At 50.4% G+C, this 26760-nt stretch overlaps 1 protein-coding gene across 1 annotated transcript; it reads right to left on the reverse strand.

Annotated features, from left to right (window-relative positions):
* Positions 1–23323: 23323 nt before the first annotated feature.
* On the reverse strand, positions 23324–26511 carry LOC120653511. Its single transcript, XM_039931241.1, has 2 exons — positions 23833–26511; positions 23324–23371 (listed from the first exon to the last, which is right to left on the reverse strand). The coding sequence occupies exons 1-2, from the start codon at positions 26509–26511 to the stop codon at positions 23324–23326; spliced, it is 2727 nt and encodes a 908-aa protein (XP_039787175.1).
* Positions 26512–26760: the final 249 nt, after the last annotated feature.

Here is a 26760-nt window from a genome sequence, read left to right on the forward strand (position 1 = left end):
CAGTAAAACTATTGTTATACCTCCTTTACTTTTCTTTCAAAATCATGTTTTTCCTTCGTCATTGCAGTTTCAGATGACGCTGGCGGGCTACAGTTCGGGAATCTGAGTGCGTTTGGTCCTCATCCTCGTCGCCCGCGGACGCGGAGATCCAGGCCCCTGCATATTGAGGCGGGCGAGCGATTGGGGGGTTGATTTGCGGCTCCGGGGTGGCGATGCCGCCGTATTGTAGGGAACGTTTGTGCTGCCAAGATCAGTGGCGGCAATGCGACGCGGATTGTATGGGGAAGGCGTTGGGGATCAGCGCGGCGATGTGCTCCCGGGCAGGTAGCAGAGAGGTGGCAACGGCAGCTCATCACTCATACTCTATACTCTATACAGCGTGGAGGGGGAGCTCTGGGAGCACTCCGCTCCTCGTGGGACGACACGTGTCCTATCCCGCGGGAGGGATGCCAGACGTGGTCCGTTGATTTGCTACATCCACATCCCGCGGGCGCGGCGTACATGTCGGGGCCCACAGCCCTCTACCGCACCGCCTCGCGCCCGCCCTCGCCAGCGCCAGGCTTGCGCGGGACCATGGCCGAGGAGATGCCCGCGCGGGGCCATGGTGGAGGCGCCGCCCCTCCCCTTCTACCTCTGCCGCGCATGGGACGGACGCGGAGCAGCGTGGCGGGGCTGCGGCGGCCAGCGAGCGTGCCGGTCACCACGTGCCAGTCACCACGGCCGTCCGTTGCCGCTCCACTACCGCGCCCCTCCTCTGCAGCCCCTCTCCTCCCCCATTGCCTCGCCAAGAGACACCCTCACCTCCCCTCTCTGCTCTCCTTCCCTCCCAGAGCCCAAACCCCCGCTTCCCTCTCCCGCCGCAGCTCGCCACAGTCATCATCGCCGCCGCAACGAGCTCGCCGCGGAGCACCCATCTCCGGTCACCCCAGCCCACGTCAACCCCCTAGCAAGCTTCGCCTTCATCCCCACAAGCTCACGCGCCCCTGTTCTTCGCCTTTCCCGCTCTGTGCTCGCCGGGAATGCCGCTCGCCGCCGTCAAGTCCCGCGCGGCGAACTCCTTCCTCCGGGCCGAATCCGTGCAAGCCGAGCCCCCAGAGAGCTTCACCAGGTCGAGGCGAACCTCCACGGCATATTCCCAGCCCGAGCCCGTCACTGGAGCGCCGCCACTGCCGCTTGCCACCGCCACCGCCACCTTCACCGTCGCTTGCCACCGCCGCCACCTCCCCCTGCTCGCCGGTGAGCCTTCTCCCGGCCGCCCCGAGCCCAAATCCAACCCTCCCGAGGTAGCTCTCCGTCGCCTCTTGCCCCCTTGCCCGAACCCCCTCGCCGCCGGCGACCATCGCCGCCGGAATCGGCCGGCGGAGCGTCCATGGGACGGCGCGTCCAAACCGGGCGCGGCGGAGCGCGCTATTGTCCTAGTATATATATCCCGCGTGGAGGGGAGAGTGTGTGGAAAAGCAACGCACTAGCGAGTCAAGAATCGTATATAGCTCGCACGCTCCCGAAAGAACCCTCAGTCTCTAATGAGCGACTACTTCCACAGCTCTTCCATGATGTGCAGAATAAAGTACCATTCTTCCTTTTTCTTTCTTTATTGTATCTTAATTACCTTCATGTCCGAGATTTATCCATGTAGTTAGAGATGCCCTAACTACAAAGTTACTTTTTTAAACATTAATGGACTATGTAATGTCACTTTTATTCAACTTTCACAGGGTATAGAGTTACATTTTCTAACATTAGTGCATTACAAAGTTAGTTTTTCTTAATATTTATAGGTACAAAACTTACTTTTTTGATACGTAATTGCAAATTTACTTTATCGCATAAGATAGATATGTCAATTTTCTTCCTTTTCTATAAATTTGATTGGGTCAAAATTTCCATTTTATGAAATAAAATAACGAGGCTCTCTCTTTTATATTTATATCTATTTATAAAGAGCGGACTGTTTCTGCGGTCATTTTGACTTTCATCTTGACTTTCATCCATCAAGACTCAAACATGAAGCGCCGACAAGTGGGCCCGTAACTCGCGCCCCCTCCGCAATGGGAGCCGCCGACAAGTGACTCAAACATGGTTTAGGGTCCATTCGGGCCTCCACGGTCGCAGCGGAGGAGTCCGCGCCACCCACTGGCAGGTAGGAGTGCAGTACATGGTTTTGGGATTCGGCCCGAATGGACCGAATTTCACCGAAATTCGTCCAATTCGGCCCGGCCCGAGATACAACAAAACCGGTCAAAATATTTCGGCCCAATTCAAAATTCCAGTCCATTTTAGGGTCTAACAACAGCCCACCAACATCTCTCACGCTGCAAAACTGCCTCACCGTCCCTGGCCAGCATCGCTTTCTTGCAAGCTGCCGCCGCCGCCAGCATTCTCCGCTCCTCGCCGCCTGCGCCGCCATCCTGCAGCCACGCGGTTGCTTCCTGGCGTCCGAGCTCGCGCCATGGACGCTCCTCGACGCCACCCACATGCCATGGCTGCTCCTCGATGCCCGCCGTCATGCCGTGAGCGCATCTGAGGCTTCGTTGGTGCCATCTGCAGCACCTGCTAGGCTCCTACCTCCATCCCTTCGTTGCTGCCCTCCCTGCGTGTTCCACGCCGGCGCCGCATGCATCCTCTGTAAGCCCACTGCAATGCTTGATGGTTTAGAGAAATTTTGGTCAAATCTGCTCAAATTTCATTCAAATTTTGAGTGGGTACCGGTCCGAATTTTCCGAATTTCGTCCAATTCGGTGGGCTCCGAATTTTTTTTAGAAAAAGAATCCCAGAACCTTGGTGCCGTACCGCCGCCCACCACGGTGGAAGCAGAGGCGCCGAGTTCTGCCACCGCCGTGGTCGGAGCGGAGGCGCCGCGCCACCGCGAGCCCACCGTGCTGCTGTGGGCGGAGCTGACGCACCGAGGTCAGCGGCCGCCATCGTTGCGAGCTATCAACGAAGCTCCTGGGCGCACCGGGGGGGGGGGGGGGGGGACCTCGGCCTCCGGCGCGGGGGAGGGACGGAGTTCATCCAGGAAGGTGGTTGGCACAGCATGAGCTCGAAGCAGGCTCTCGTAGACCCGTCCTCACCTGCAGAAAGCGGTCGTGGCCGTCGCGGTCGTGGCCGTCAGTGATCAGTCTTGCCATAATGCCATGTAAATTGATTGGGCTGCGGTTGTCCAGTTTATCAAATCGAATCAGAGGAGAGGAGGTAAGGAGAGGCAGGAGCGGCATCGATGGGGAAGACGAATATGACATCTGGGACCCACAACGACTTGGGCACCGAAGATACATTGCTGGAGATCGTCATTTATTATGTGATGTGTTGGTTTGACACGGATGCAAGAGAAAGAGTAATCGCCGCTAATTGTTGCGGGCTCTGGACGTGAGGCCATCTTAATATTTTATTGGATTATATTAACTTCGAATCAAGTCCCAGTGTGACAAATTCTTTCTACTCAAGGTTCCTTTTGAAGTTTTCACAGTCCTAAATCTTCAGCCAACGGTTCCAGCAAGTATTTTGATTATTGAAACAACACATAACTATAACTGAACGTGTACAAAGTACATACATTTTTTCTTTATTTTGTTCCCTTGAAGGCCGTATAGGTATACAGAAAATTACTACTGATTAAAAATATAAAAAGACTTTTGAGTTAAAACTCATAATAGTTTTATTTCAGCCTAAGAGTCATCACAATTAATATGTTTTAGTTCACATTTAGTGGGTTAAATGTCAAATTTTTTATTTGTCATCCCGTTGCAATGCATGGGCATATATGCTAGTTAAGTCCTCTCCATTTTATCGGATCAACTGTTTTGTACGGACAAGGACTATGCATGCAAAGGAACTACACATGAAAAGTTGAAGCTCTGATCTCTTGGGAGAACGCAAAATAAAAGAAATTTCTTTTTGGGTGTAATCAATTGATATTAATTGAAAAAACAGAAAAAAGGAATTGTATATAAAAATTTATGTGTTTTGATATAGTTAGAACCTGAACGTTTAGCTATTGGATTTGATGAAGAGAGATTTTACATTGTGAGAACATCTAGACAGCTTATTTTGAGTTGGGAAGGGCATAGGCAAGGCTCTGTGGTGGAGCCGTGTGGGACCGTAGAAAACAAATCATTGGTCAATTATATTGGGCTATAGGTATAGAAGATTAGAAGATATAATCAGTAGGTGCGCTTGCTCCTCATGTTTCTACACCAAATAAAATAAAAAAGCTTCAAACAGAAAAAACAAAAGGAGAAATGGTCGCAGCCTGCAGTGGCTTCTCGCTTGGCGGACAGCGTGCTAAAATGGGAAACTATGCCGTGCGGGCCTAGCCGTCTGATCTGAAATCACGACCTGCAGGGCTCTTGTCTGAATAGGATGACGCGTGGTGCGGCCTGCGGCAGTGGGTCTGTTAGTCTCTGAATAATTATCCTCGCCGATGGAGATGTATGTACGACAACCATGTGTGCAAAGAAAAATTATTTAAAAATAATTGGATCACGTCAAAAGATTACTGAAAATCAAAATTATTTATTAATAATGTATTCCTTTGATGTAATTCTATATATAAATAATAAATACCATGAGAAATTTTGCAATGATTAAAAAATAAGAGCCGTCCATCCGATAAAATCTTACGGTGATGAAAGTAGAAAGTACCCAGAAGTATCTAGGGTAAAGTAACTGGTACTTCTAAAATATGGGATCAAGTACCAAAAATAGTGGGACTAAATACTAATTTAATTTAATTTTCATAGATCAACGGCTAGGAAAAATTTAAGGCAATAAATACGTGAAAGTACCCTTTGGTACTTTACAATTATTGTAAAAGAGCTCAAATACCATTACTCATAGGCACGACGTTAGTCCAACAATACAAATGTAACACCTCGGTGTTAATAATATGCTTAATTAGCTAATCATGGGCCTAAGCTTGTCATTAGCGCTAATCAAGTTTGCATAGTAAACGTCAACTTAGTTGAGTTCGACCCCATTTTTCTCCCTGATCCGAGTTTCAAATCAACTTTTGTCCAGCATTAAAGTTGTAGATCTTTTCATCCCCTACAACTTCTATTTTGGCCAAATTTCAAGTTTTAATATGGAATTCAAAGTTTTACCCGGTCAAAATCAAGTCAAATCCTTCAAAGCTTGCTCCCCTATTTCACCTGCTCCCTACTGTGCTCGTACCGCCACCCATCCCGACGACCGGCACAGCGCCGACGACCTTCACGCGTCGCGCGCCGGCGAACCTCGCCCTCCGCGCGGGCGCGTCCTTATCTGCTCGCAATGCCAATCATTGCTTCCCTCCCTTTCCTTCTTCCTCGAGCTCGCGTCGTGTCGAGCCCGAGCAGAGTTGCCGCCGGTGCCGCACCGGCCACCCCCTTGCCGCCCCAGCTCGATTCCACGCGCCCCAACCTCCCTCGCCTTGCCCCGAACCTCCTCCGCCCTTCCCAGAGCTCGGCCGAGCCCGACCCCAGCTGAATCGACCCTTCCATCGCCGGTCGCGGCAGCTCCCTTGCCGGACCGCCGCCCCGTGTGTTAAGCTTCCCTCTCCAGCCTCCCTCCGCCTGAATCGAGCCCGTGGTGAGATTTCCCGTGACCTCCTCTTTCTCCCCGCCCTATTTCCCCTCGGTTCCTCGCGCCGCCGGTGTCGGAACGCCGTCGTGGCCGCCCTGCCACCGCAGCTTGCCCGCCGCGGAGCACCCCTGCGTGGGCCCGCGTGCAGCCGCCGCGGGCCCCTGGGCCGGCTGGCCTCCCTGGCCGCGGGCCAGCCCCTCCAGCCCCGGCGGGGAACGCCGTGCCACCGCCGTGCTAGCCATGGCTGGCCATGGCGTGCGCGAGCAGGGGAGGGGAGGGGCTGGGCTGGGCCTCTCACTGACCCGTGGGGCCCAGCTGTCAGCCCCTGTTTAGGGTTTTTTCGAAAATTAGTAATTTTCGGCTGAGATTTTGAAAATGCATAACAAATCACAGAAACATGCTAAAATGCAAACTCAATTTTGTTAGTTTAACTAGATCAACTAGATCTAGATCTACAGAGGAAAAATACTCATGCTTGTGAGATGCTAGTTTAGCCCATGCTAAATTTTATTGTGTGTGTAAGCTAGTTTATTTTGTATCTGATGTTCTGTTAGTCTAAAAATCTTAAAATTTATGCAGTAGCTTACACTTTGCACGTGTAGTTCAATGTAAATTTTTCATGTGAATAATCTATGTGCATGTTTGTGGATCTGTTGTTGTTCAGTTTATATTCCTAATTCCAAAATAAATACTTTTGGTTGTCAATAAATGTTGATAAATTTTTGTGGCATACCTGGTCAATGTATTGTCTTGCTGGTAAATTTTTGTGGCTATATCATTTCTGTAAGTCAAGCTTTTGCTTTTGTTTAGTTCCTAGCTATAATTTTCTTTTATGTTGTTGCTAAGTAAATCCTTTTTCTTCATGTGTACTTTTCAGAGATGTATTTTGCTCCGTTGTAGATCACTCCAACTCTGTTATGATCAATTTATAGGTTGCTTTTATTGGACTTGCTGAAGTTTGCTTGCTAGTGAAATAAATCATCTTGGGTTGCTTTATTTACTCGTTAGACGTTACCCAGTCGTATCTTTCTTTTAATTGCCTCGCATTGCGTCCTGAGTGCCATGCATCTTTTCATCGCACCTTTGCAACTCTTGCATGTCATCTTTTCATATATGTAGACGTCATGAACGAAGTAGTCTATGAGCTAGTTGCTGAGCCGGTCCAGGAGCCGCAAGCAGGAGAGCAGCAAGAGGAAGCTGTTGAACAAGCTCCAGAAGTAGTCGCTAACCCTGCTGACCTGCAAGGCAAGCCCCGGAGCATAACTCTTACTTTTAGTATTCAATGTTTATTTTAGTATTTGTGCATTTATGTTTATAGAAGTTGTATGAAACCCTAGTATGCATGTTTTTCCATAGGTACCTATAAGTCTCTACTAGTGCGCAGGTCATTAGTACTGCAATGCTTAACTAGGATTCGGTAGAAGTCGAGTAATTCCTGTCACTCGCGAGTTATAGGTCCTTGTTCTAATGGCAAAGTTACATGAGAATGAACCAATGAGGAAAAGAGAAATGGAGACCGGGCGGGAATGAATTGGATTTGGATATGGAATGGATGAAAAGAAATCTCTGCCTGTGTCGATTGAGGACCGTACCGTTGTTGGCAGTGTTGATCAAGTTTGAATAGTACTAACCACATGCTGGGAGTAGGAGGTAGTCGAAACAGGTAAGCTAATTACCTGAATTGCAATGATACTTTGAATCGCGACCTGCTACTCTGGGAGTGGAATGATAGAGGGTGTTGGAGTGTATGTCGCCTCTGGGTTCTCTGGGAGTTCGCCGTGAGGAGCCCTTCACCTGGATTTTGGCAGGCCTGATTCAGACGTCGGGGTGATGATGGGAACAGTTGACGTGTGTGGCCCGACGGGGTTTTCATGTGTTGTGTGAGTTAGGTCCACCTTGCAAGGTTAAATCAGATCGATTCGCCGTCTCTATCGGTTAAGAGAACCTTGGTCACTTTGTCACATCGTAGTAAGGGTTAAGATGAGAATGGAAAGATGAGCATATGAGTTGTAGTTTTGATATTCTAAAAAGATAATGTGATCAACCATGTGTGCTTAGCGGTTAGGGCAAATCTAGTTGTTACTTATTAAACTAAACGGGGCTAAAATATTGAAAGTAAGGATCCAGTATTAGTAGCTTTTTAGCAAAACAAACCCAGAGCCAAAAGCCTGCATGTCTAGGAGTCGGCTAAGTATATACCATAGTCGGGTAAGCCTTCCTGAGTATTAGTATATTTAGGGTTGTTGTTGTAACCCATCTGAGTAGGTTGTGCTCCCACTGACTTCGGGAGGTCTGTGCAGCCTGGATTGGACAACCGCTTCCTCCTGGGTGGACCGTCGAGTAGGCCCCGTCTTTCCCTTGAAGCTCGGGCAGGTTGGCATCACATCGGTGGGCAGGATGTGGAGCTCACCTTGTATCATCGTTTGTAGTTACCGTATTGTATTTCGAACTCTGTTTTAATTTCCGCTGCGTTTGAACTCTGTAGTTTGTATTCAAAACCTTTATGTAAAACCCGTGTTGTAAATTAATTTGAGAATCTCTGTATGCTTGTATCCCCTGTGCTCATCTTCGTGCGGATCTTCTAGTGCAAATTGTGATCCTGGAGTACAGTAGTTTAATCAGGAATTACCCGACGGACTGTCAGATTACACCGTTTTAAGTGTGTGGTAACTTAAGCTGGTTTAATTTGGGCGGATTTGCTACAGCTGGCATCAGAGCTCTAAATTGCACTAGGGGTGATTACTTGCGTGCTTAATTAAGTAACTCTTACCTTGCAAAATTTTTGGGTTTTTCGAAACGTTGATGCTAGATGCGCTAAGCAATAGGATAGATAGTTCGTATGCCCTAATTATGTTACATGAGTTAGATGGCATCTAAGTATCTATTTTATTCCAGCACTTCCAGCTTTTACTTTTTGTTAAACATTACTTTCTTGCACAACTAGTATCTAATATTCTGTAATGATGCACCTACGCTAAGGTAAGCATTCTTGGTAGTCCTTTAGAATAGCCCACGTGTTTCATACGTGCGCGGGTCCTGTATGATGAGCATACGAGGAGGTGATAAGGCTTAATTCAGACGAGCCTATCGCTATCTGCCGCTTGATATGGAGCGCGGATTTCCTACCGTGTGATTGTAACCACGGCCATCTCGTAAGGCAATGTTACGAGATGTAGACCTGTCATGCGGTTGGCCATGACCGTGACCCTTGAGACACGTCTACCCTTGGACGTCCCATAAGGCTAGTGTACGGGAAGTGAATACGTTATTATGACATATGCAGCGCTGCCCATTCAGCGTCGAACGTTTGGGTGCCATCTCTATAGTGGATGGTAATGTATGTGTGAATATGTGGGAAACTGCATATGTGTTACCCGTGTGGCGTAGAACACATGGGGGCCGTTCGTGAGTGCTGGCACGAAGGGTCCAGAAGTGGTTATATTTATACTCTGTGTTCTTTTGCAGAAAACTAACCACGTTAAATGCGTTATGAAATCCTTGACCGTAGGAACGACTAGTCTATATATAGGGAGAGTACGTAATTGTGCCACCGGTCGTCCTCGTATACCATATTTTGGTAATTGTTTGGTGAGAAATGACAGAACGTGCATGCATCTTGCATCTTGCATATCCGAGTTGGTTGATTGCCTTGTTTGTTTATGGTTGCGCTTCATAAAAAAATTTATTTTGATCGCCATGTAATTACTGTTGTGTTTCTTCAAAAATTTATTTATGTTGCGTTGCTAAAATTTAATTTGTTCTTTTTGAAAACTGTGGCTTACGTTAGCGCTATGTGTCCTTACAGATGGCTAACTTCACGCACGTGATCATGGACACTGAGGGTTGGGCACACTCCAATGCCCTCCACACCGGCCACTTCCCTTGCTTGCTGTGGGAGATGCTCAGGGCGTTTGACTACACCGAGCCCCCACAATACTCAGGACACGAGTCTAGCTTGTTGGGCACCAAGCACTGTCAGATGATAGTGAAGATTCCTACATGCCCACTCACTTGGATTGGGACTTTTGGCAGATCACAGTCTTTGGTAGGAAACCGATAGACTCTTGGGAGATCGCTGCTAGAAAGGCCATTGAGGAGTTCTCTGAGAAGCATAGTGCTGAGGTTATGGATACTCCCTACAGTGTTTTTCCTCTGAAGGATGAGACCACTCAGCCTTATACTGATCGGGTGAATCACAACTTGAACTATATGATGCCCGACTACAATGTCAAGACAGCCATCTCATTCCTCTACTCTTCAGCCTTGATGAACATGTACAAGCAGCTTCGTGAGGAGAACGCGATATGCAGGAGCAAGGTTCGAGAGGCTCACATCCATGAGCAAAACATGACTGGCGCCCTGGACAAGATCAAAACCTTGAAGGCCAAGTCTAGAGCTAGGAAGATAAGGATTCAGGAGTTACATGAGGAACTGGAGAACAGGACTCAGATGGTGCAGCACCTTGAGGGGCAGCTTCAGCAGACCCATGAGTTGATCGAGGACGTCCAGGCTTAGGTGCAGGCAGTGGCTGATATGGAGGCCGAGAAAGACGAGGAGGAGGATTCAGAAGAAGAAGAAGACCCTGAGGAGATTCAGGGAGTGTCCGGAGTCGATTTTGGACCTGGGACCCCATAAGGACGCAGCTAGATGGCGTCGTTTCTCCCCTTGCAGTGTAGCCTAACTGTAGGATAGTTGGGTAGGATGACCAACATAGCGTTTGAGGCTAACCTTGGGTTGAGAAATTCTTTTGTGACTCAGTAGCTTTGAGTCATGTAGGATAACCCCTTCGCTAATGTTGGTGTTTCTCGGGTCATGTATGAACCCTCTCTAGTATTAGTGTGTTGCTCGGGTCGTGTATGAACCCTTCGTCTTATGTTAGCTTGTCGTTCGCAGTAAGGTTATGGTAATGTAATGAACTGCTTTCAGCCAAAGCAGCGTTGCTATTTAATGTAAATTACCTTGTCAATGATCTTTTCTACGAGCCCTATTGTTGTGAAAGTTGCAGGGAGCTTAGAAATCCAGCTGTTGTATAAATTTTGTTAACTTTGGTGATGTGGAATTCCAGTTATGAGCTGTGCATTGGATAGATGCGAATCTGCAATTTTGTTGAGCGATGTTCAGTACCACCAACTTTAGAGCTACTTCAGGGCAGAATCTATGAAATCTTATAACTGCAAAGTTGTAGCTAACTGAGTTACCAATCTGTTGCTCAAATTTCAGAATTTTCGGAACTATATCCTAGTAGTTATGATTTTTCTGGTGAGCTGTTCAAATCTGGGTAAATGCGGTTGCAATTGGAACAAGTCGTTTTATTCTCTGGTGAACCATATCATGAGGGGAATGATTCATGCTGTGTGTCCATACTAGATATCCATATTCTTTTATTGCATGGATTAATCCTGATAGCGGAATGGCTAACCACGGGGTGGTTATCTTGCAGATGGGTGATAACCGCGCTGCCAACCATGACAATGAGGATCACGGAGCACAGCCACCACCACCTTCCTCGTTGGCCCAGGTTATTGCGGCTCTTATCGCCGACCGCAATGAGCAGATTGAGTTGTTGAGGCAACTGGTGCAAAACAATGCCGGCAGAGGCCGACAAGCTCCCCCACCACCACTGGCAGAAACTGACTATATCGGTTTTCTTGCCACCCAACCATCTCTGTTCCACAAGGCAGATGATCCCCTTGAGGCAGATGCTTGGATTCGCACCATTGAGGACAAGTTAAGCATTCTCAATTGCACCGAGGTGAACAAGACTGCCTTTGCAGCGCAACAGCTGAGAGGCCCAGCAAAGATAAGGTGGGTCAATCACAAGGCTCTACTTCCCGCCAATACGTGTCTCACTTGGAATGAGTTTGTGGCAGCTTTCAAAGCCCACCACATCCCTACTAGCTTGATGAGGAGAAAGATGACAGAATTCCTAGCACTGAAGCAGGGAAATAATACAGTCCTTTAATATGCCCAAACTTTCAATCAGTTAGCCCAATATGGTGGTTTTCATGTGGATACTGATGAGAAGAGGCATGATTGCTTTAAAAGAGGACTCAACACCAAGCTTCAAGACAAACTAGCTCTAGTGACTTGTAACAATTTTACTGAACTAGTCAACAAGGCCATCACTCAGGAAGATGCCACACTAGTACACAAGACTGACAAGAAAAGGAAGGCACATGTGGGATCCTCTAGCAATGCACCCCAGAGGTACAAGCTAGTTCAGACAGGGACCCAGCAGGCTCCAAGTCGCCCATCATTGGGTTGCCGGGCCACCACAGCAACAGAAGCAGTGGGCACCACATCCCTCGACACAGCAGCGTGGGCAGAAGCCTCTAGTGCCACAAGCTACATGCCCCACCAACTACCCCTGTGACAATTGTGGTAATGTGGGGGCACTTCGCACGTGACTGCCGTATGCCACCTCGGCAGAATAACTACAAGACTCCTGCGCCGAGTCAAGGTTCCAACCAACAGGATCAAAAGAAGAAGATTGTACTTGCTAAGACTGGTCGTGTGAACTACACCACCCTAGAAGACGTTTCTGAAGGCACTCAAGTGATGGCGGGTATGTTTTCTATTAACTACCGCCCCGCTATTGTGCTATTTGATTCGGGAGCATCCCATACCTTTATCAGTCAAGCATGCATAGCACGACTCAACTTGCATGTAATTTAAATAAAAAGACCTTATGTTATTCGTGCACCGGGTGCACAACTGCACACCCATCAAATAATTCCGAGTGTGTCCCTTGAATTGGGTGGAAAAGTCTTCCAAACCAAGCCCATTGTACTTCCAAACCAGGGGATAGATGTCACACTTGGGATGAATTGGATGAAGGAACTGTTGACGCTCACTAACGATCATTTCTAGGCGTCAACTTGATCAGAAAATCATGAGAGTTTGCATTTCTTATACGCATCCTTATCCAATAAAGTCCCTAGATTAGCTAAGTGTTGCTGGATGTCAACTATACCCACAGTTTGTAGAGGTAGCCGACAAGTGGTGACAGCCCTGTCCGAGCCTTTTAGTAATCCTCCACGTTCGGTATGGGGGGGGGGTAGGAGGTACAAAAAGTCGCCGGGGTGTACAGGCTCCTCCCGTCGCTTCGATAGCAATCTCCCTATTGTGTAGTTTAATCTCTGACGAGCTAACCAATGAGAAAGTGTAGGTATAGCTAGTCTAGCACAGCTGACTCGAGCTCTGACTTTTACCTTGCTCCCGGCCTAAAGCATCTTTTATCTTTCTTTATCTTTCTTTTATTTATTTATCCGAGAGGGTAGTTTGTGTGTGTATCACACTACCTCGTACCATGTTATTATCTTACCCCTGTTTATGCATGAGAACATCCAATCTAGATAGAGTTCACCCACTAATCTATATATTCTCTCACTCACCGCCTTCCCTGTGGAAATATAAATGACACCCCGGTATACTCCCGGGTAAAATGCTACAACGGTATTCCGTGCGCTTGCGGATTCATTCGTGGTTCATGAAATACTGCCACCCCAAATTGGCGTCTGCCGGCGTCATCGCTGGTGACGTTGGTAGGCGCCAACAAGCATTTTTGGCGCCGTTGCCAGGGAAGGCACAGAGTGAAATATATAGATAAAAGTTGTGAACAAAATCGAAATTGGTATTCGCTTGCTAAACATGCTAACTTGGCTTTGTTTTCTTGTCTTTGTTGATATGAAAACAGGGTAGTGTATGACCGGTTTCGATCTGCCGCAAAACTTTCATTCCGACCCAGAGTCACTTTTGAGGAGGGCGCGAGCTCGTCTCGTATCACCTCAGAGATTACTCTCGGCAGTCGATCCAGTCATCACATCATCGTCAGCTCCTAGAGCTATGGCCCAGAAGACACTCCGTGATTACTCTGCTCCGTCTGCTAACCAGGTCCCTACCGGGCCCGAGGTTAACACCGGAGGAGAAAATTTTGAGATCAAGACGGGTCTCATTACGATGGTGCAGGCCAGCCCATTCTGTGGCAAGGCCAATGAGGATGCCAGCGCCCATCTCCAGCAGTTCCTGGAGCTCTGCAATACTTTTGTTATCAAGGGTGTATCGCAAGATGCTATACGGCTCTGTCTATTTCCGTTCTCTCTCTTGGGGAGAGCGAAACAATGGTTTTATGCTAACAAGGCTGCTGTGGATACTTGGGACAAATGTGCCAAGGCATTCCTCTCGAAGTTCTTCCCGACGGGCAAAACCAATGCACTTCGTGGTCGGATTTCGAACTTCCAGCAGGCATCAAATGAGTCAATTCCGGTGGCTTGGGAGAGGCTTCAGGAGTACATTCTAGCGTGTCTACACCATGGGATGGATAATTGGCTCATTCTACAGAATTTCTACAATGGGTTGACACAGTCATCCTGTGATCATGTGGATGCCGCTGCGGGTGGAGCTTTCTTCTCGCTAACCATTGAAAGAGCTATATCATTGATCGAGAAGATGGTTTCCAACCAAGGTTGGAGCGATGATTGCCTCCAACCATGCCAGCGAGGTATGCACTCCGTTAAGGAGGCCGACATGCTCGCTATGAAGATTGATCTCCTCCTCAAGAAATTTGAGGATTATTCCCAAGATAAGGCTCAATTGCAAACACTTCAAGCCTTGGAGACTCGCATGACGTGCGAGGTTTGTGGAAATGTTGGACATTCAGACGACAATTGCACAGAAACCCAAGAAGAAGCTCTATTCCTCAATGGCAGCAATGGGTTTCGTCCACAAGGAGGTCAGGGGTGGAATCAACCATGCCCATATTACCAAGGAGGTAATGGGAATTCGAATTCTTTCGGTCCTAACCAGCCTACCTTGAGAGATCTTGTCTACGGCCAAGCGAAGATCAGTGAGTCCCTTCAGAAGAAGTTGGCCGTTATAGACAAATCTATGGAGACTATCCATGCCAAGATGGACGGATTCTCCATGGCTATGAAGAACCAGCTGAGTTTCAATAAGGCGCTAGAAACTCAATTGGCTCAATTAGCTGCTGCTACACCTGCTGCTGAACTAGGGAAGATTCCAGGGTAACCCGAGTCTACTCTAGAAAGCGTGAATGTCGTCAATGCTATGTGGAAAGAGTCACTTAGCAGGACACCCCTCAGCTATGCAGAAAAGCTCACACGCCCAAGAAGAGGTGTGTGGGGCGAGTTAGCAGCCACAATACGAGAAGATCCCGGAACCCCAGTGATCAGCTGCTCAATCTTTGACTATGAATTTGATCACGCCCTTTGTGACCTTGGAGCCAGCGTCAACATCATGCCCAAGGTGACTTTCGAGAAGCTAGGCTATCCGCTAATTTCCCCTACCACTATGTGTGTTCAGCTGGCGGATTCCACGATAAGATATCCAGAAGGAGTTGTGGAAAGGTTAATGGTAAAGGTCAAGAATACCTACATATTAGTGAACTTTGTAGTCCTTGATATGGAAGGAGATCTTGGAATTCTGCTCATACTTGGGCGACCATTCATCAAGGATACAAACGCCAGAATTGATGTGGGGATAGGAAGAATCAGTCGCCGTATCATGGGAAAGACCATGATATTCAAGTTCCAAAACAAAAGGGAGGCATTCCTGATTCATGAGGATAGTGAGAAACAAGGGCTATGGGCAGAGTCAAGTTGGGATGATCAAGATTATCATCCCCCTTCCAAGCCAGCTTGGGAGGATTGGGAAATTCATACTCCACCAACCGAGCCAGTGGAAGACGACCAGAAGATCCCTAACTTTATCACCAACATAGTATGGGAAGATCTGGAAATTGTCTATCCTGCATCCGAGGATCCTGTTCCTGCGCCGCCTATGCCACCAAAGAAGACTAAGAAGGTGTGGCGCAAGAAGAACAAGACGTCATCGACCGCTACTACTTCTCCAGGTACGGACGAAACGACCTCAACCTGATCAGGTATGGAGAAAGGTCCTGCTTTTTGGACCCTAAACCAAGAGCTAGCTTGGGGGAGGTTCCCTCCCCTAAGTCAACTGTATCCTTTTATTTGCTTTCAATAAAATTTGATAAAAAACTTTCAAAAACAAAATAAAAATTTACTGCTTTATTTTCTTTTTTCATGATGCGCGGTAAGAATGTTTTAAACTCTTTTTGATAAGTTGAAAGGATGAGTTTTGCTTTGCTCTATCGTGTCTGTTGTGCCTAGTTTGAAAATAAGAGTTCTCTTGAGTTTAAATCTGCTAGTTATGCAAATATTTTGTCAATGAACCTGAAAGTTCTGTGGGTTGCGTATGCTTGATTCAAGTCTAAGTTGTTGTGAGTTCAGATATGGTAAATAAGGTTGTGCAAGCTTGTCCTAGTGATGCTTGAAGTCTGGAGTTGTTTTCAAAAAAAAAAATCTAAAAAGAGGCAAGTTCCCCAGGGATATGCAATGTCCTACCAGAGCCATATGTCATATTCCATGAAAAATCCTTTACACATACGCTGCTTGATATTCTGTCGAGTTTTGTCAAATTGTGTGACCCTAGTGAGATCCTTTTCATGCTTTCTCGATCATAAGCACGTACACGTCCCATCCAATTGCTACATTGCTACACTGGGAATTGGCACCACCACCCATTCATTCCACATAATAAATGCTCCATGTCTTGGTGATCTCTCTCGTAGAACATCCCTAAAATAAAATAAAGTTAGATTATGGTTGCCCCAAAAAGAGAAAAGATGGCATGCCAAAGAAGCATGACCAAAAAAAAGAAAAAGAGAGAAAGAAAAGGGGGTAACCATGTCTAAAAAAAAATATAGGGATGATTTGAGAGAGAAAAGCCATTACCTCAAGGAGTAAGTCATATCCATCCATCCAACCATCCACTCATACACTTGCACCTTTTGATCGAGATTGCATGACTTGTTTCTCCATGGATCCTCTCTTTGATTTTACAATAAATAGAATACAAGTGTGCCTTGTTCTTATCATACCTTGAGCTCCACAAAGGCTTGTAGTAGTAGGGAAGGTCAAAGGCAGATACTGCCCTAGTAAGGAAATACAAGATGAGTGCCTCGAGAGAGTTATCCTGGGAGCTTTGCCATGTTTTCAAAATTCTTTAAAAAAAGTATCTCTAGATGGATTGCGGATCTATGAACAAGTAAGTATCACTCTATGCACTGTTCTGACTTTCAACAGCCCAAGACAAGGAGATAGCTAAAAAACCCCATGAAGGAGTAAGGTAATTGAGCAAATGTATGCTAGCCGACTTATTTAAGCTTATAGATGAATCCCTTTGCTTCAGACTATGACATGACAGGTAAGGTACGAGTCAAAGTGATTTTCTGATCAACAACCTGATTTGTCCTACTTTGCTCGGGACGAGCAAAGGACAGCTTGGGGGATCTTGTTGACGCTCACTAACGATCATTTCCAGGCGTCAACTTGATTAGAAAATCATGAGAGTTTGCATTTCTTACACGCATCCTTATTCAATAAAGTCCCTAAACCACACTTTACCTTCTAGAATATGCAAGTTGTGTTTTTGAGCTAATATACAGGTTGCAAGCACAGTTTGGCCCAGCAAAAAATCATAGAAAATATCAGAGTACCGATTCAGGCTCAAATGGACCAAGTGTAGCCCAAGAACCGAAGCAAAACAAGTCAAGACAGGCCAACCCCAGCGTGGATCAGACAAGGAGGCCCAGACAAGCCCATCCCCCAGTAGTTGGGGGTGGTTGGCGGCCAGGGCAGCCCGGCCGACCTATAGATCGGCCGACCTGGCTCATGGGCCCCACCGCCTCAACTTTACCATGTGGCGCCTCCCTGTTGCTCCTTTAGGTCGGTTTGGGTTGCTTCGGCCGGTGGCTCCCTCCTATAAATACAAGGGATGGGGTAGAGAATGAGAACACACACAGACATACACATCTCACTTCACTCACCTCTCAAGTTCCTTCTTGCATAGTCTTTAGGCTTAGTGGAGTTTAGGAGAAGTCTAGGAGTCATCGAGTCGCCGGTGTTGCTCGAGAGTCTGGTATGGGTTCATCTCTAGCTCTCTATTGTAATATTCGGTCGTTTGTAATAGAATTAGACTATGGCTACCGATACCTGCTTGAAGTATATTCTGAGTTATCGAGTATATGCTTCTTGTCATGGTTGCGTTATCATTCTATGCTTGCATTGTATGATCGCCCTGTGCTGGTCTTATCGATATGGTCCTATATGGTCCTGCTTAACTCTCCCACATATGGTCCTATCGATATTCATCTTTCCCAGCACAAGATTCCGACGGGAGCAGTATTCCATCTCGAGGCAAAATCCTTAGAAGAAATTCCTGTGGTTTGTGAATACCCCAATGTGTTTCCAGAGGAATTGCCAGGCATGCCTCCAGATTGGGACATCGAATTTGTCATTGAGTTACAGCCCGGCACAGCACCCATGTCTAGAAGGCCATATAGAATGACTCTGAGGAAGTGAGGAGTTAGCTGAATTAAAAATTCAGTTACAAGAGTTACAAGATAAAGGCTTCATTCGACCGAGCACCTCACCTTGGGGATGCCCAGCTCTGTTCGTAAAGAAGAAAGACTAGGGGTTAAGGTTATGTGTGGACTATCGACCTCTGAATGTGGTCACCATCAAGAACAAATACCCACTTCCTCGTATTGACCTTCTCTTTGATCAGTTAGCTGGAGCTAAAGTATTCTCAAAAATAGATCTTCGATCTGGCTATCATCAAATCAAAATTAGACCGGTAGATATACCAAAAATAGTCTTCTCCACTCGTTATGGTCTTTTCGAGTATTTGGTAATGTACTTCGGATTAACCAATGCTCCCGCTTACTTCATGTACCTCATGAATTCGGTATTTATGCCAAAGTTAGTCAAGATGGGAATGGGCCGGGCCGGACCTGACCTTGGACTTGGCCCCTATGGCCCCAGGGCCAATTTGTGAGGCCACGAGTTGACCCAATCTATCATCTATATATGGCCTCGTTGACCCAATGGGTATAATGGTTCGACCTATTCAGACATAACATATAGTATAAATGGAGTTATATGTGTATATAACAAATCAATCAGTGTAAATAAGAGCAAGGTAGAGTGCAAAATTATGAAAACTAATATAGTATCATTGTCGGATTGCTTATCTGGCAAGTCCACCAGGGGTATGCCTGGCAGTAGATTTGTAGGCGAAGGGGGGATTCCGGAGCCAAGAACTAGATGGTTGCGAGTTGACGCTAGGGTTTAGACAGGTTCGGGCCGCTCGGGAGGGTAATACCCTACGTCCTGTGTTGTGTATATTGAGCTTGATGATGATGCTAATGCCGATGATTTGCGATGTGTTCTATGGGTCCCCTCACGGCGCCTTTATAGGCCAGGTGCCGTGGGTTACAAGTAAGGAAAGAGATCTACTCTGGTTGTTACATGGAATCAGGTCGGTTCATATCCCTAGATATCTGGAATACATATCCGCGCCTTGATCCTGATCCTCGGAGGAACCTTCCGACATCCAGCCGAGTGCCTGTCCGCCGGGTAGTCGTGCAGAGTAGTCCTGGCCGATTAGGTACCCAGTCGGGAGATAACTACTCGGCTGGGAGGTACCCGAATGTTCCTCCATCAAGCCCCCATTGCTGAAGAGCTTGAGCCTGAATCTTGATGATTGACTTGTGCGAAGTTCTTCGGGACTCATTATGATGTCTGACTCCCTTCAGTATTCAACAGGATGCGCCCCTGGGCGCACCCGTTGGGTGCAACCCCCGAGCCTCAGAAGGTTTTGTAGAAGCTTTTCGAGGGTCAATATCGAAGCCTTGTTTGCCTGAATTCCTGGGTTGAACGATTTCCCAGCATATCACACCACCTTGTCATTCCCCGATCATTTGTCCGATCGGACCCACCCAACTCTGAAGTCATGGTGCCCAGCCCCCGAGCAGGATCACTGGCGGAGTCGCGAAGACACATTGAGTGGTAACGGTGCCCAGCCCTCGAGTAGGGTGACCGGCAGAGTCACGGAGACACGCCGAGTGGTGGCGGCACCCAGCCCCTGAGCAGGGTAGCTAGCGGAGTCACAGAGACATGCCGATTGGTAGCGGCACCCAGTCCCCCGAGCAGGGTTGTTGGCGGAGTCGCGGAGACACGCCGAGTAGTAGCGGCGCCCAGCCCCCGAGCAGGGTAGCTGGTGGAGTTACGGAGACACGACGAGTGGTAGCGGTGCCCAGCCCCCGAGCAGGGTCACTGGCGGAGTCACGGAGACACGCCGAGAGGTAGCAGCGCCCAGCCCCCAAGCAGGGTCGCTGGCGGAGTCGCGGAGACACGCCGAGTAGTAGCGGTGCCCAGCCCCCAAGCAGAGTCACTGGCAGAGTCGCAGAGACACTCCGAGTAGTAGCGGTGCCCAGCCCCCGAGCAGGGTCGCTGGCGGAGTCGCGGAGACACGCCAAGTAGTAGCGGCGCCAAGCCCCCGAGCAGGGTCGCTGGCGGAGTCACGGAGACACGCCGAGTAGTAGCGGCGCCCAGCCCCTGAGTAGGGTAGCTGGCTGAGTCGCGAAGACACGGCGAGTAGTAGCGGCACCTAGGTGGTTTGTATTTTTACCGTTTGGTCTTTTACTGCAACGGGCAGAAAGTTACCATTGGGGGCCCGCTCCTTGCTGAGTACGACTCAGGCTGCTTCTGGAAAGTCGAATCAAATCTCGCACGATCTTCGGGGTTGCCATTGCAGGCGCAACTGATCCTCTTTAAAAGGGGAAAGGCCCGACCCATGAAGGGCCTCCCGTTCCATGGCCTTTTCGCTGTAGCCTTCTTGTTGTTGCTTCTTCACCTTCTCGCCGCTAGTTGTCCTCCCCGCGCCCCCAACAGATCCGATCCACCCGCCGCCACTCGGAATGGCCGGCGAGTCGCCGAAGTCTTCCTCCTCCATGTCTGGGGGTGCTGCCGACGTGCCACCACCCTCGGAGGTGTGGGCGCCGAGCAACCTCTGGGAGGAGGACATCCAAGATCTGGTGGAGCGCGGACTCCTCCCCGAGAAGGAGATCTCGGAGTGGAGACGCTGCTTCGAGGAGGAGTTCCCGATGGAGGACCAGATGGAGACGGTCGTCTTCTGGTCCTTCTACGAGAAGGGCTTCGTGCTGCCCGCGGGGGCCTTCTTCCGCGGGCTCCTTTTCTTCTACTGCCTTGAGGTAACACATCTCAAGCCGAACTCCATCGCACAGATCGCGATCTTCATTCATTTATGCGAGGTGTTCCTGGGAATTGCCCCGCACTTCAATCTGTGCTGGGCCCTGTACCATCTGAGGGGGTACCCGTCCGCCGCTCGCCGCGATGTGGTGGGCGGCGACGCCTTCTCACTGTGCCAGAGCCGATCATACCCGGCCCTGGAGTTGCGCGACAGCAACAAGGGGTGGCACAATGAGTGGTTCGTGGTGTCGAACCCGGCCCCTTGTTTGCCTGCCCGCACTGGCCGCGCGCCGGAGCCTCGCGCGTGCTGGGAGGAACAGACGACTGAGGAGGAGATGGTCCAGGTGGACCTCCTTCTCAAAGAGATCGCCGGCCTGTCGGCCCAGGGACTGACAGGCGCCGTGGTAGCCCTGTCCTTTAGCAAACGGCTAGTGCAGCCGATTCGGGATAGGGTGCAGCCAGGCTTTGAGTATTGGGGTCGTCAGGAACCGACCCGGGGGCAGATCCGAAAGGTTTCCCGGGAAGAAGCCGCGAACCGGGTCGCCCGCATGATGCAAGGGCCGATCTGCGACCGCGGGTGCCCGAAGACGTACAGCTTGAAACGGCCGACCAGAGCCGTAAGTTTCCTCGAGTCGTTCCGCTTTTTGTTTCGAGTTGTTCTGTTTTTGCCTTGGAGTCGTTTTCACCCTGCTTCTTCGTATGCGGGGCACCCGTTGGGTTGTAACCAACTCGGAATGCCTTTGTGGATGCATGATAAAGTTCTGGAGTTCTGGTCTCCCACTCCCCTGCTAGAGGGGGATGCAGGGAAGGACGCTGCCGCCCCAGCCGACCTGAGGAAGCCGGAGGCAGCAGATCTGGAGGTATCATCCGACTCATCCATTGGGGACGGGTCGGATGTTGAAGTTGTGGGTGCCAGCGCCCCTCCGGCCGCAACGAGGCGGAGGAGGCGTGCCATCAGGAAGATCCCGGCCTCCAAGGCTGGCTTGAGGGGTGCCCTGCCGAAAGGAGGCTCCGCCGCCACCTCGAGGTCATGGAGTGAAGAGCTGGGGGCGGAGGACGCCCCTAAATTGTCAGGAGCAGGCGCCGGCACTGGCGCCGGGAGCGCCTAGGGGGAAGCAGCGGCTGGGCTGGCATGCATTGGAGGAATCAGATCTCCTCCGCTCGTGCCCCGACTGCAGCCACCTGCTGCGCTGTTGAGGCTGTCTTTCGCCGCTCGCCGGAGCGTGGGGTAAGTGAACTTTGCATATGCAATCCCTTGTCATTTTGGATCATGATTTGTAACTTGATGATGCACAATTTTTGGCTTCACAGGAAGAGGAAGGTGGAGGAGGCCGCTGATGAGCCCCGCCAGGCCAAGGCGGCTAGCTCCGATCCGTCGGTGGAGAGCCCGCCACGGTCCCGCACTTGTCGAGAGGCGACGCCGGGCGAAACGGAGGCGAAGGACGCCGAGCAATCCGTGGCCCGAAAGGCCACACCGATCGGGATGGCGGAGGTGCCACCTGTGCCACCATCGCCTCTGCTGCAGGAGACCCCAAGCTGGGAGTTGTTCCCCGCTCATGAGCGCCCTATTCTGCCCGGGATCCTGGTGGCGGAGGAGCAGGATGCCGTGGGTGACGAGCCGGCCAGGTTGACGAAGGAGCTTCAGGCCACCGCGCGCCGCGCGGTGGAGTCGGCCGAGGTAGGGTGACATCCCTTGCCTATGTAGTTGTTCGTGTCGTACTGAATTTTGAGCTGATTGCCTTGTTCTTGTTAGACGCGGGCTGGCCTGAGCCAGCGGGCTGCCGAGAGGATGCGGGGGCGCCGGCCGCTTACAGTCGACTCGAGCAGCTCGAGTCCCGGCTAGCGGAGTTGGAGGCGCAAAACCACCTGCTGGAGAAGCAGCGGGCGGAGACTGAGAAGGCTCTCGCGGACGAGAAGCGGGGTAAGAAGTGTACCACGCTTTGTGCCGACTCGTTTGTATTCAAGCTGATCGATACCCTCCTAGGGCTGGAGAAGGAGGTCCGCACCCTGAAGCGCGACCTGACGGCCTGTGAGAAGGCCAACACCGATCTGCAGAAGGCTCAGGAGGCCGCGGAGGCTAGGGAGGATGCCACAGAGGGCAAGCTCCGCCTAGTGCGCAAGGCGCGCGAAGGTATGGTTCTGGAACCACCCTGTTTCCTTTCAAATCCGACTAGTGGGGAGTTAAGATAAAACCTTGCTGACAGGCGTGGAGGCCCAGCTTGCAGCGGCGGTCACAGCCCTTGGCGAGCTTACCGGTAGGGTGAGCGCCGTCCTCGCCGCCTTTGAACCGGAAGGCACGGCCGCGGCAGAGGAGCTGGACGTGAGGCTGGAGGCGGCGCGTGGGCGGCTCGGTGTCTTCGCCAGGGGGATCGCCGAGGACGCGGCCCAGTACACCCTGGGACTCGTGAAGTCCCACGTCCCGGAGGCCGACTTGGAGCCGGTGGGTGATGGGATGGCGCCAGAGACCTCGGACCTCGCCTGGGCCGACTACCTTACTGACGCCCGGCCAATCGCAGAGCTCGTGGTGGCCGACCTGAACCTGTAGTTGTAGGAACTGATGGAAAAATGGTCAGTAGACGGGCAAAAAACAATATTTATTTTGTATGTAAATAAAATTGCATGTGCTTGTGTTGAACTCCGTAATCCAAGTTGCTTCTAAGTTGGCCGAGTAGTTAGGAGCAGACAACCCTGCAGCATGCCTTTACTTGCCGGGTTGAGAACTGATCATCAAGCACACGGGCGGTAAAAGTTGACACAGGGTGGTTCCGTGATTGACAGGGTTGTGCTTGCGAGCAATTGGTTACGTTGGGGGGTGCCTGCTTTGGGCAGGATTGGACAAGTCGGGCTGGCCGAGCCCAGCCCCCTAGTGTAAGAATCGAGTCAGACTGACCGGCACGCAGCCCCCGAGCATACTGGATGGGTCGGGGATGAACAAATACGAATAACTGAAAACTTTTGAACTTTATTAGTAACTAATGGATAGAGTACATATCTCTTTTTTTCTTTTTTTCTTCTACGGATAGAAGCGACAAAGGTGCTCGATGTTCCATGGGTTGCCCACGTCCGTTCCATCCTCGCGTTGCAGTCTGTAGGATCCTGGGACAACTACACTGCTCATGATGAAGGGTCCTTCCCATGGGGGAGTTAACTTGCCTCCGGGGGTCTGGACCCGTCGGAGTACCAGGTCGCCGACGTTGAAGTCGCGCTGCTGGACATTTTTGTCGTGATAACGACATAGCTGCTGCTCGTACCGGGCGTGCTGGAGGGCTGCCGTCAGACGGTGCTCCTTGGCCGAGTCGAGGTCTGTCTGCCGAGTTATTTCGGCCTCGCCTTCGTTGTAGTTCTGGGTGTGTGGAGCACCAAAGGCAATATCCGTTGGGAGGATAGCCTCAGAACCATAGACCATGAAGAAGGGGGAGTAGCCGGTGGCCCGACTTCTCTGCGTACGCAGCCCCCATACTACTCTAGTTAGTTCCTGGATCCACTTGGAGCCGTATTTTTCGATCGGGTCGAAAATCCTGGCTTTGAGCCCCTGGAGGATCAAGCCATTAGCGCGTTCTACCTGACCATTGCATCTAGGGTGAGCCATGGAGGCGTAGTACACATCGATGCAGCTTTCCTGACAGAAGTCCCAGAACTCCGATCCAGTGAAGGAGGTGCCCAGGTCTGTGATGATCCGATTGGGCACTCCGAACTTGTGTGTTATCTCCTGGATGAACTCGGCTGGCTTGGCTGCTGACGTGGAAGAGACCGGCTTCACCTCGATCCACTTGGTGAACTTGTCGATAGCGATGATTATATGGGTGTAGCCGCCTTGCGCTGTTTTCAGGGGTCCCACCGAGTCGAGTCCCCAACAGGCGAATGGCCAGGATGGAGGGATCATCCACAGAGCCTGAGCCGTGATGATGGTTTGGGCATCGGCTAGGGCCGTCGGCCAATAGAAGCCTGACATGAAAGCTTTGCCCACCAGGGTGGAAGCTCCCGCGTGGTTTCCGCAAATTCCCGAGTGGATCTCGCTGAGGAGTCGGACTCCATCTGACTGGTAGATGCACTTGGAAAGGGTTCCTGAGGAGGCCGAGTGCCTGAACAACTCGGTTCCGATGACGACGTAGCTTGCGGCTCGGCGGGCGAGTCGCTCGTGCTCCTTGTCCTTTGGGTAGGACTTATTGTTGATGATGAAGTCAAGAATCGGGGCTCGCCAATCTAGATCGGCGACCAATACTTCCTGGCCTAGGGCTGGCACTAGGTCAGGTTTGGTAGGAGGTTCCTCCTCAATCTTGACAGTGGGAGAGTTGAGAGCCTGCACGAAGATGCCGGCCGGGACGAGTGCCCGCTTGGAGCCCAGCTTGGAGAGTACGTCAGCCGCCACGTTGTAGTCTCGGAGGACATGATGAAATTCCAGGCCATAGAAGTGGGCCTCAAGCTTGCGGATCTCCTTGCAGTAGGCGTCCATCTTTTCCTGGGTGCAGTCCCAATCCTTGTTGACTTGCTGGATGACAACTTTGGAGTCGCCATACGCAAGTAGCCTCTTGATGCCGAGTGAGGCCGCGATCCTGAGACCGTGGATGGGGGCCTCGTACTCAGCCGCGTTGTTGGTGGCCTTGAAGAGTAGCTGCAGGACATACTTTAGTTGCTCACCTCTCGGGGAGATGAGGATGCTTGCCCCGGCGCCGTCGAGGTTGAGGGCACCATCAAAGTACATGACCCAGTGCTCGGGTCGCTCATCGGGTGGTGGATCCTGAATCTTGGTCCACTCGGCGATAAAGTCCGCCAGGGCTTGCGACTTGATGGTGGAGCGGGGGAGGAATTCGATGGAGAGGGCTCCTAGCTCCACCGACCACTTGACGACTCGTCCATTAGCGTCCCTGTTGTGAAGTATGTCGCCGAGGGCGAAAGAGGAAACCACCTTGACATTGTGCGCCTGGAAGTATTGGCGCAGCTTCCTGGACGTGATGAGGATCGCGTAGAGGAGTTTCTGTACCTGAGGATAGCGCAGCTTGGACTCACCGAGTACTTCACTGATGAAGTAAACGGGTCGTTGTACTTTGTAGACATGGCCCAGCTCGTCTCGTTCGACGACCAGGGCAGTGCTGACCATGTGCGTAGTTGCCGCAATGTAGAGGAGCAACATTTCTCCGTCTTCTGGAGGGGTTAAGACTAGTGGAGATGCGAGGAAGTCTTTTAGCTGCTGAAAGGCTGCGGCGTCTTCCTCGTTCCACTCGAATTTGTCCGACTTCCTGAGAAGTTTGAAGAAGGGCAGGCCCCTATCGCCGAGCCGGCTGATGAACCGACTCAAGGCGTCCATGCACCCTGTAAGCTTCATCAGATCCTTCTTGCACCTGGGTGGCTTCATGAATCTGATAGCGTTGATCTTTGTTGGGTTGGCTTTGATTCCACGGCTGCTTAAGACAAAGCCGAGTAGTTTACCTGCCGGGACACCGAAGACGCATTTGGTGGGGTTGAGCTTCCATTTGAATCTCCTCAGATTTTCAAATGTTTCTTGTAGGTCGGCAATGAACTGATCATTGGACCTAGTCTTGATGACGATGTCATCCACGTAAGCCTTGGCGTTGCGCCCGATCTGCCCCTGGAGGCATTTTTGGATGGCCTTCTGATAGGTGGCGCCTGTGTTCTTGAGGTCGAATGTCATGGTGTTGTAGCAGTATGCCCCAAATGGCGTGATGAAGGATGTCTTCTCTTGATCCGACTTCTTCAGGGCGATCTGGTGGTACCCGGAGTAGCAGTCAAGAAAAGAGAGGAGCGCGCACCCAGCTGTAGAGTCAACAACTTGGTTGATTCGCGGGAGAGGAAAAGGGTCTTTAGGGCAGTGCTTGTTGAGATCCGTGTAATCAACACACATTCTCCATTCACCGTTTTTCTTTTTTACAAGGACTAGGTTGGCCAGCCATTCTGGATGTGTGACTTCCCGGATAAAACCAGTGGCTAAGAGCCGGGTTACCTCTACCCTAATGGCCTCCTTCCGATCTTGAGCGAAGCGACGCAGCCGCTGCATGACGGGTCGAGCCTTCTCGTTGAGATCCAAGGAGTGCTCAGCCTCCTCCCTCGGTACGCCTGGCATGTCAGAGGGCTTCCATGCGAAGATGTCCCA

Source organism: Panicum virgatum, chromosome 1K (genome assembly GCF_016808335.1).
Source record: "Panicum virgatum strain AP13 chromosome 1K, P.virgatum_v5, whole genome shotgun sequence".
NCBI classification, from domain to species: domain Eukaryota; kingdom Viridiplantae; phylum Streptophyta; class Magnoliopsida; order Poales; family Poaceae; genus Panicum; species Panicum virgatum.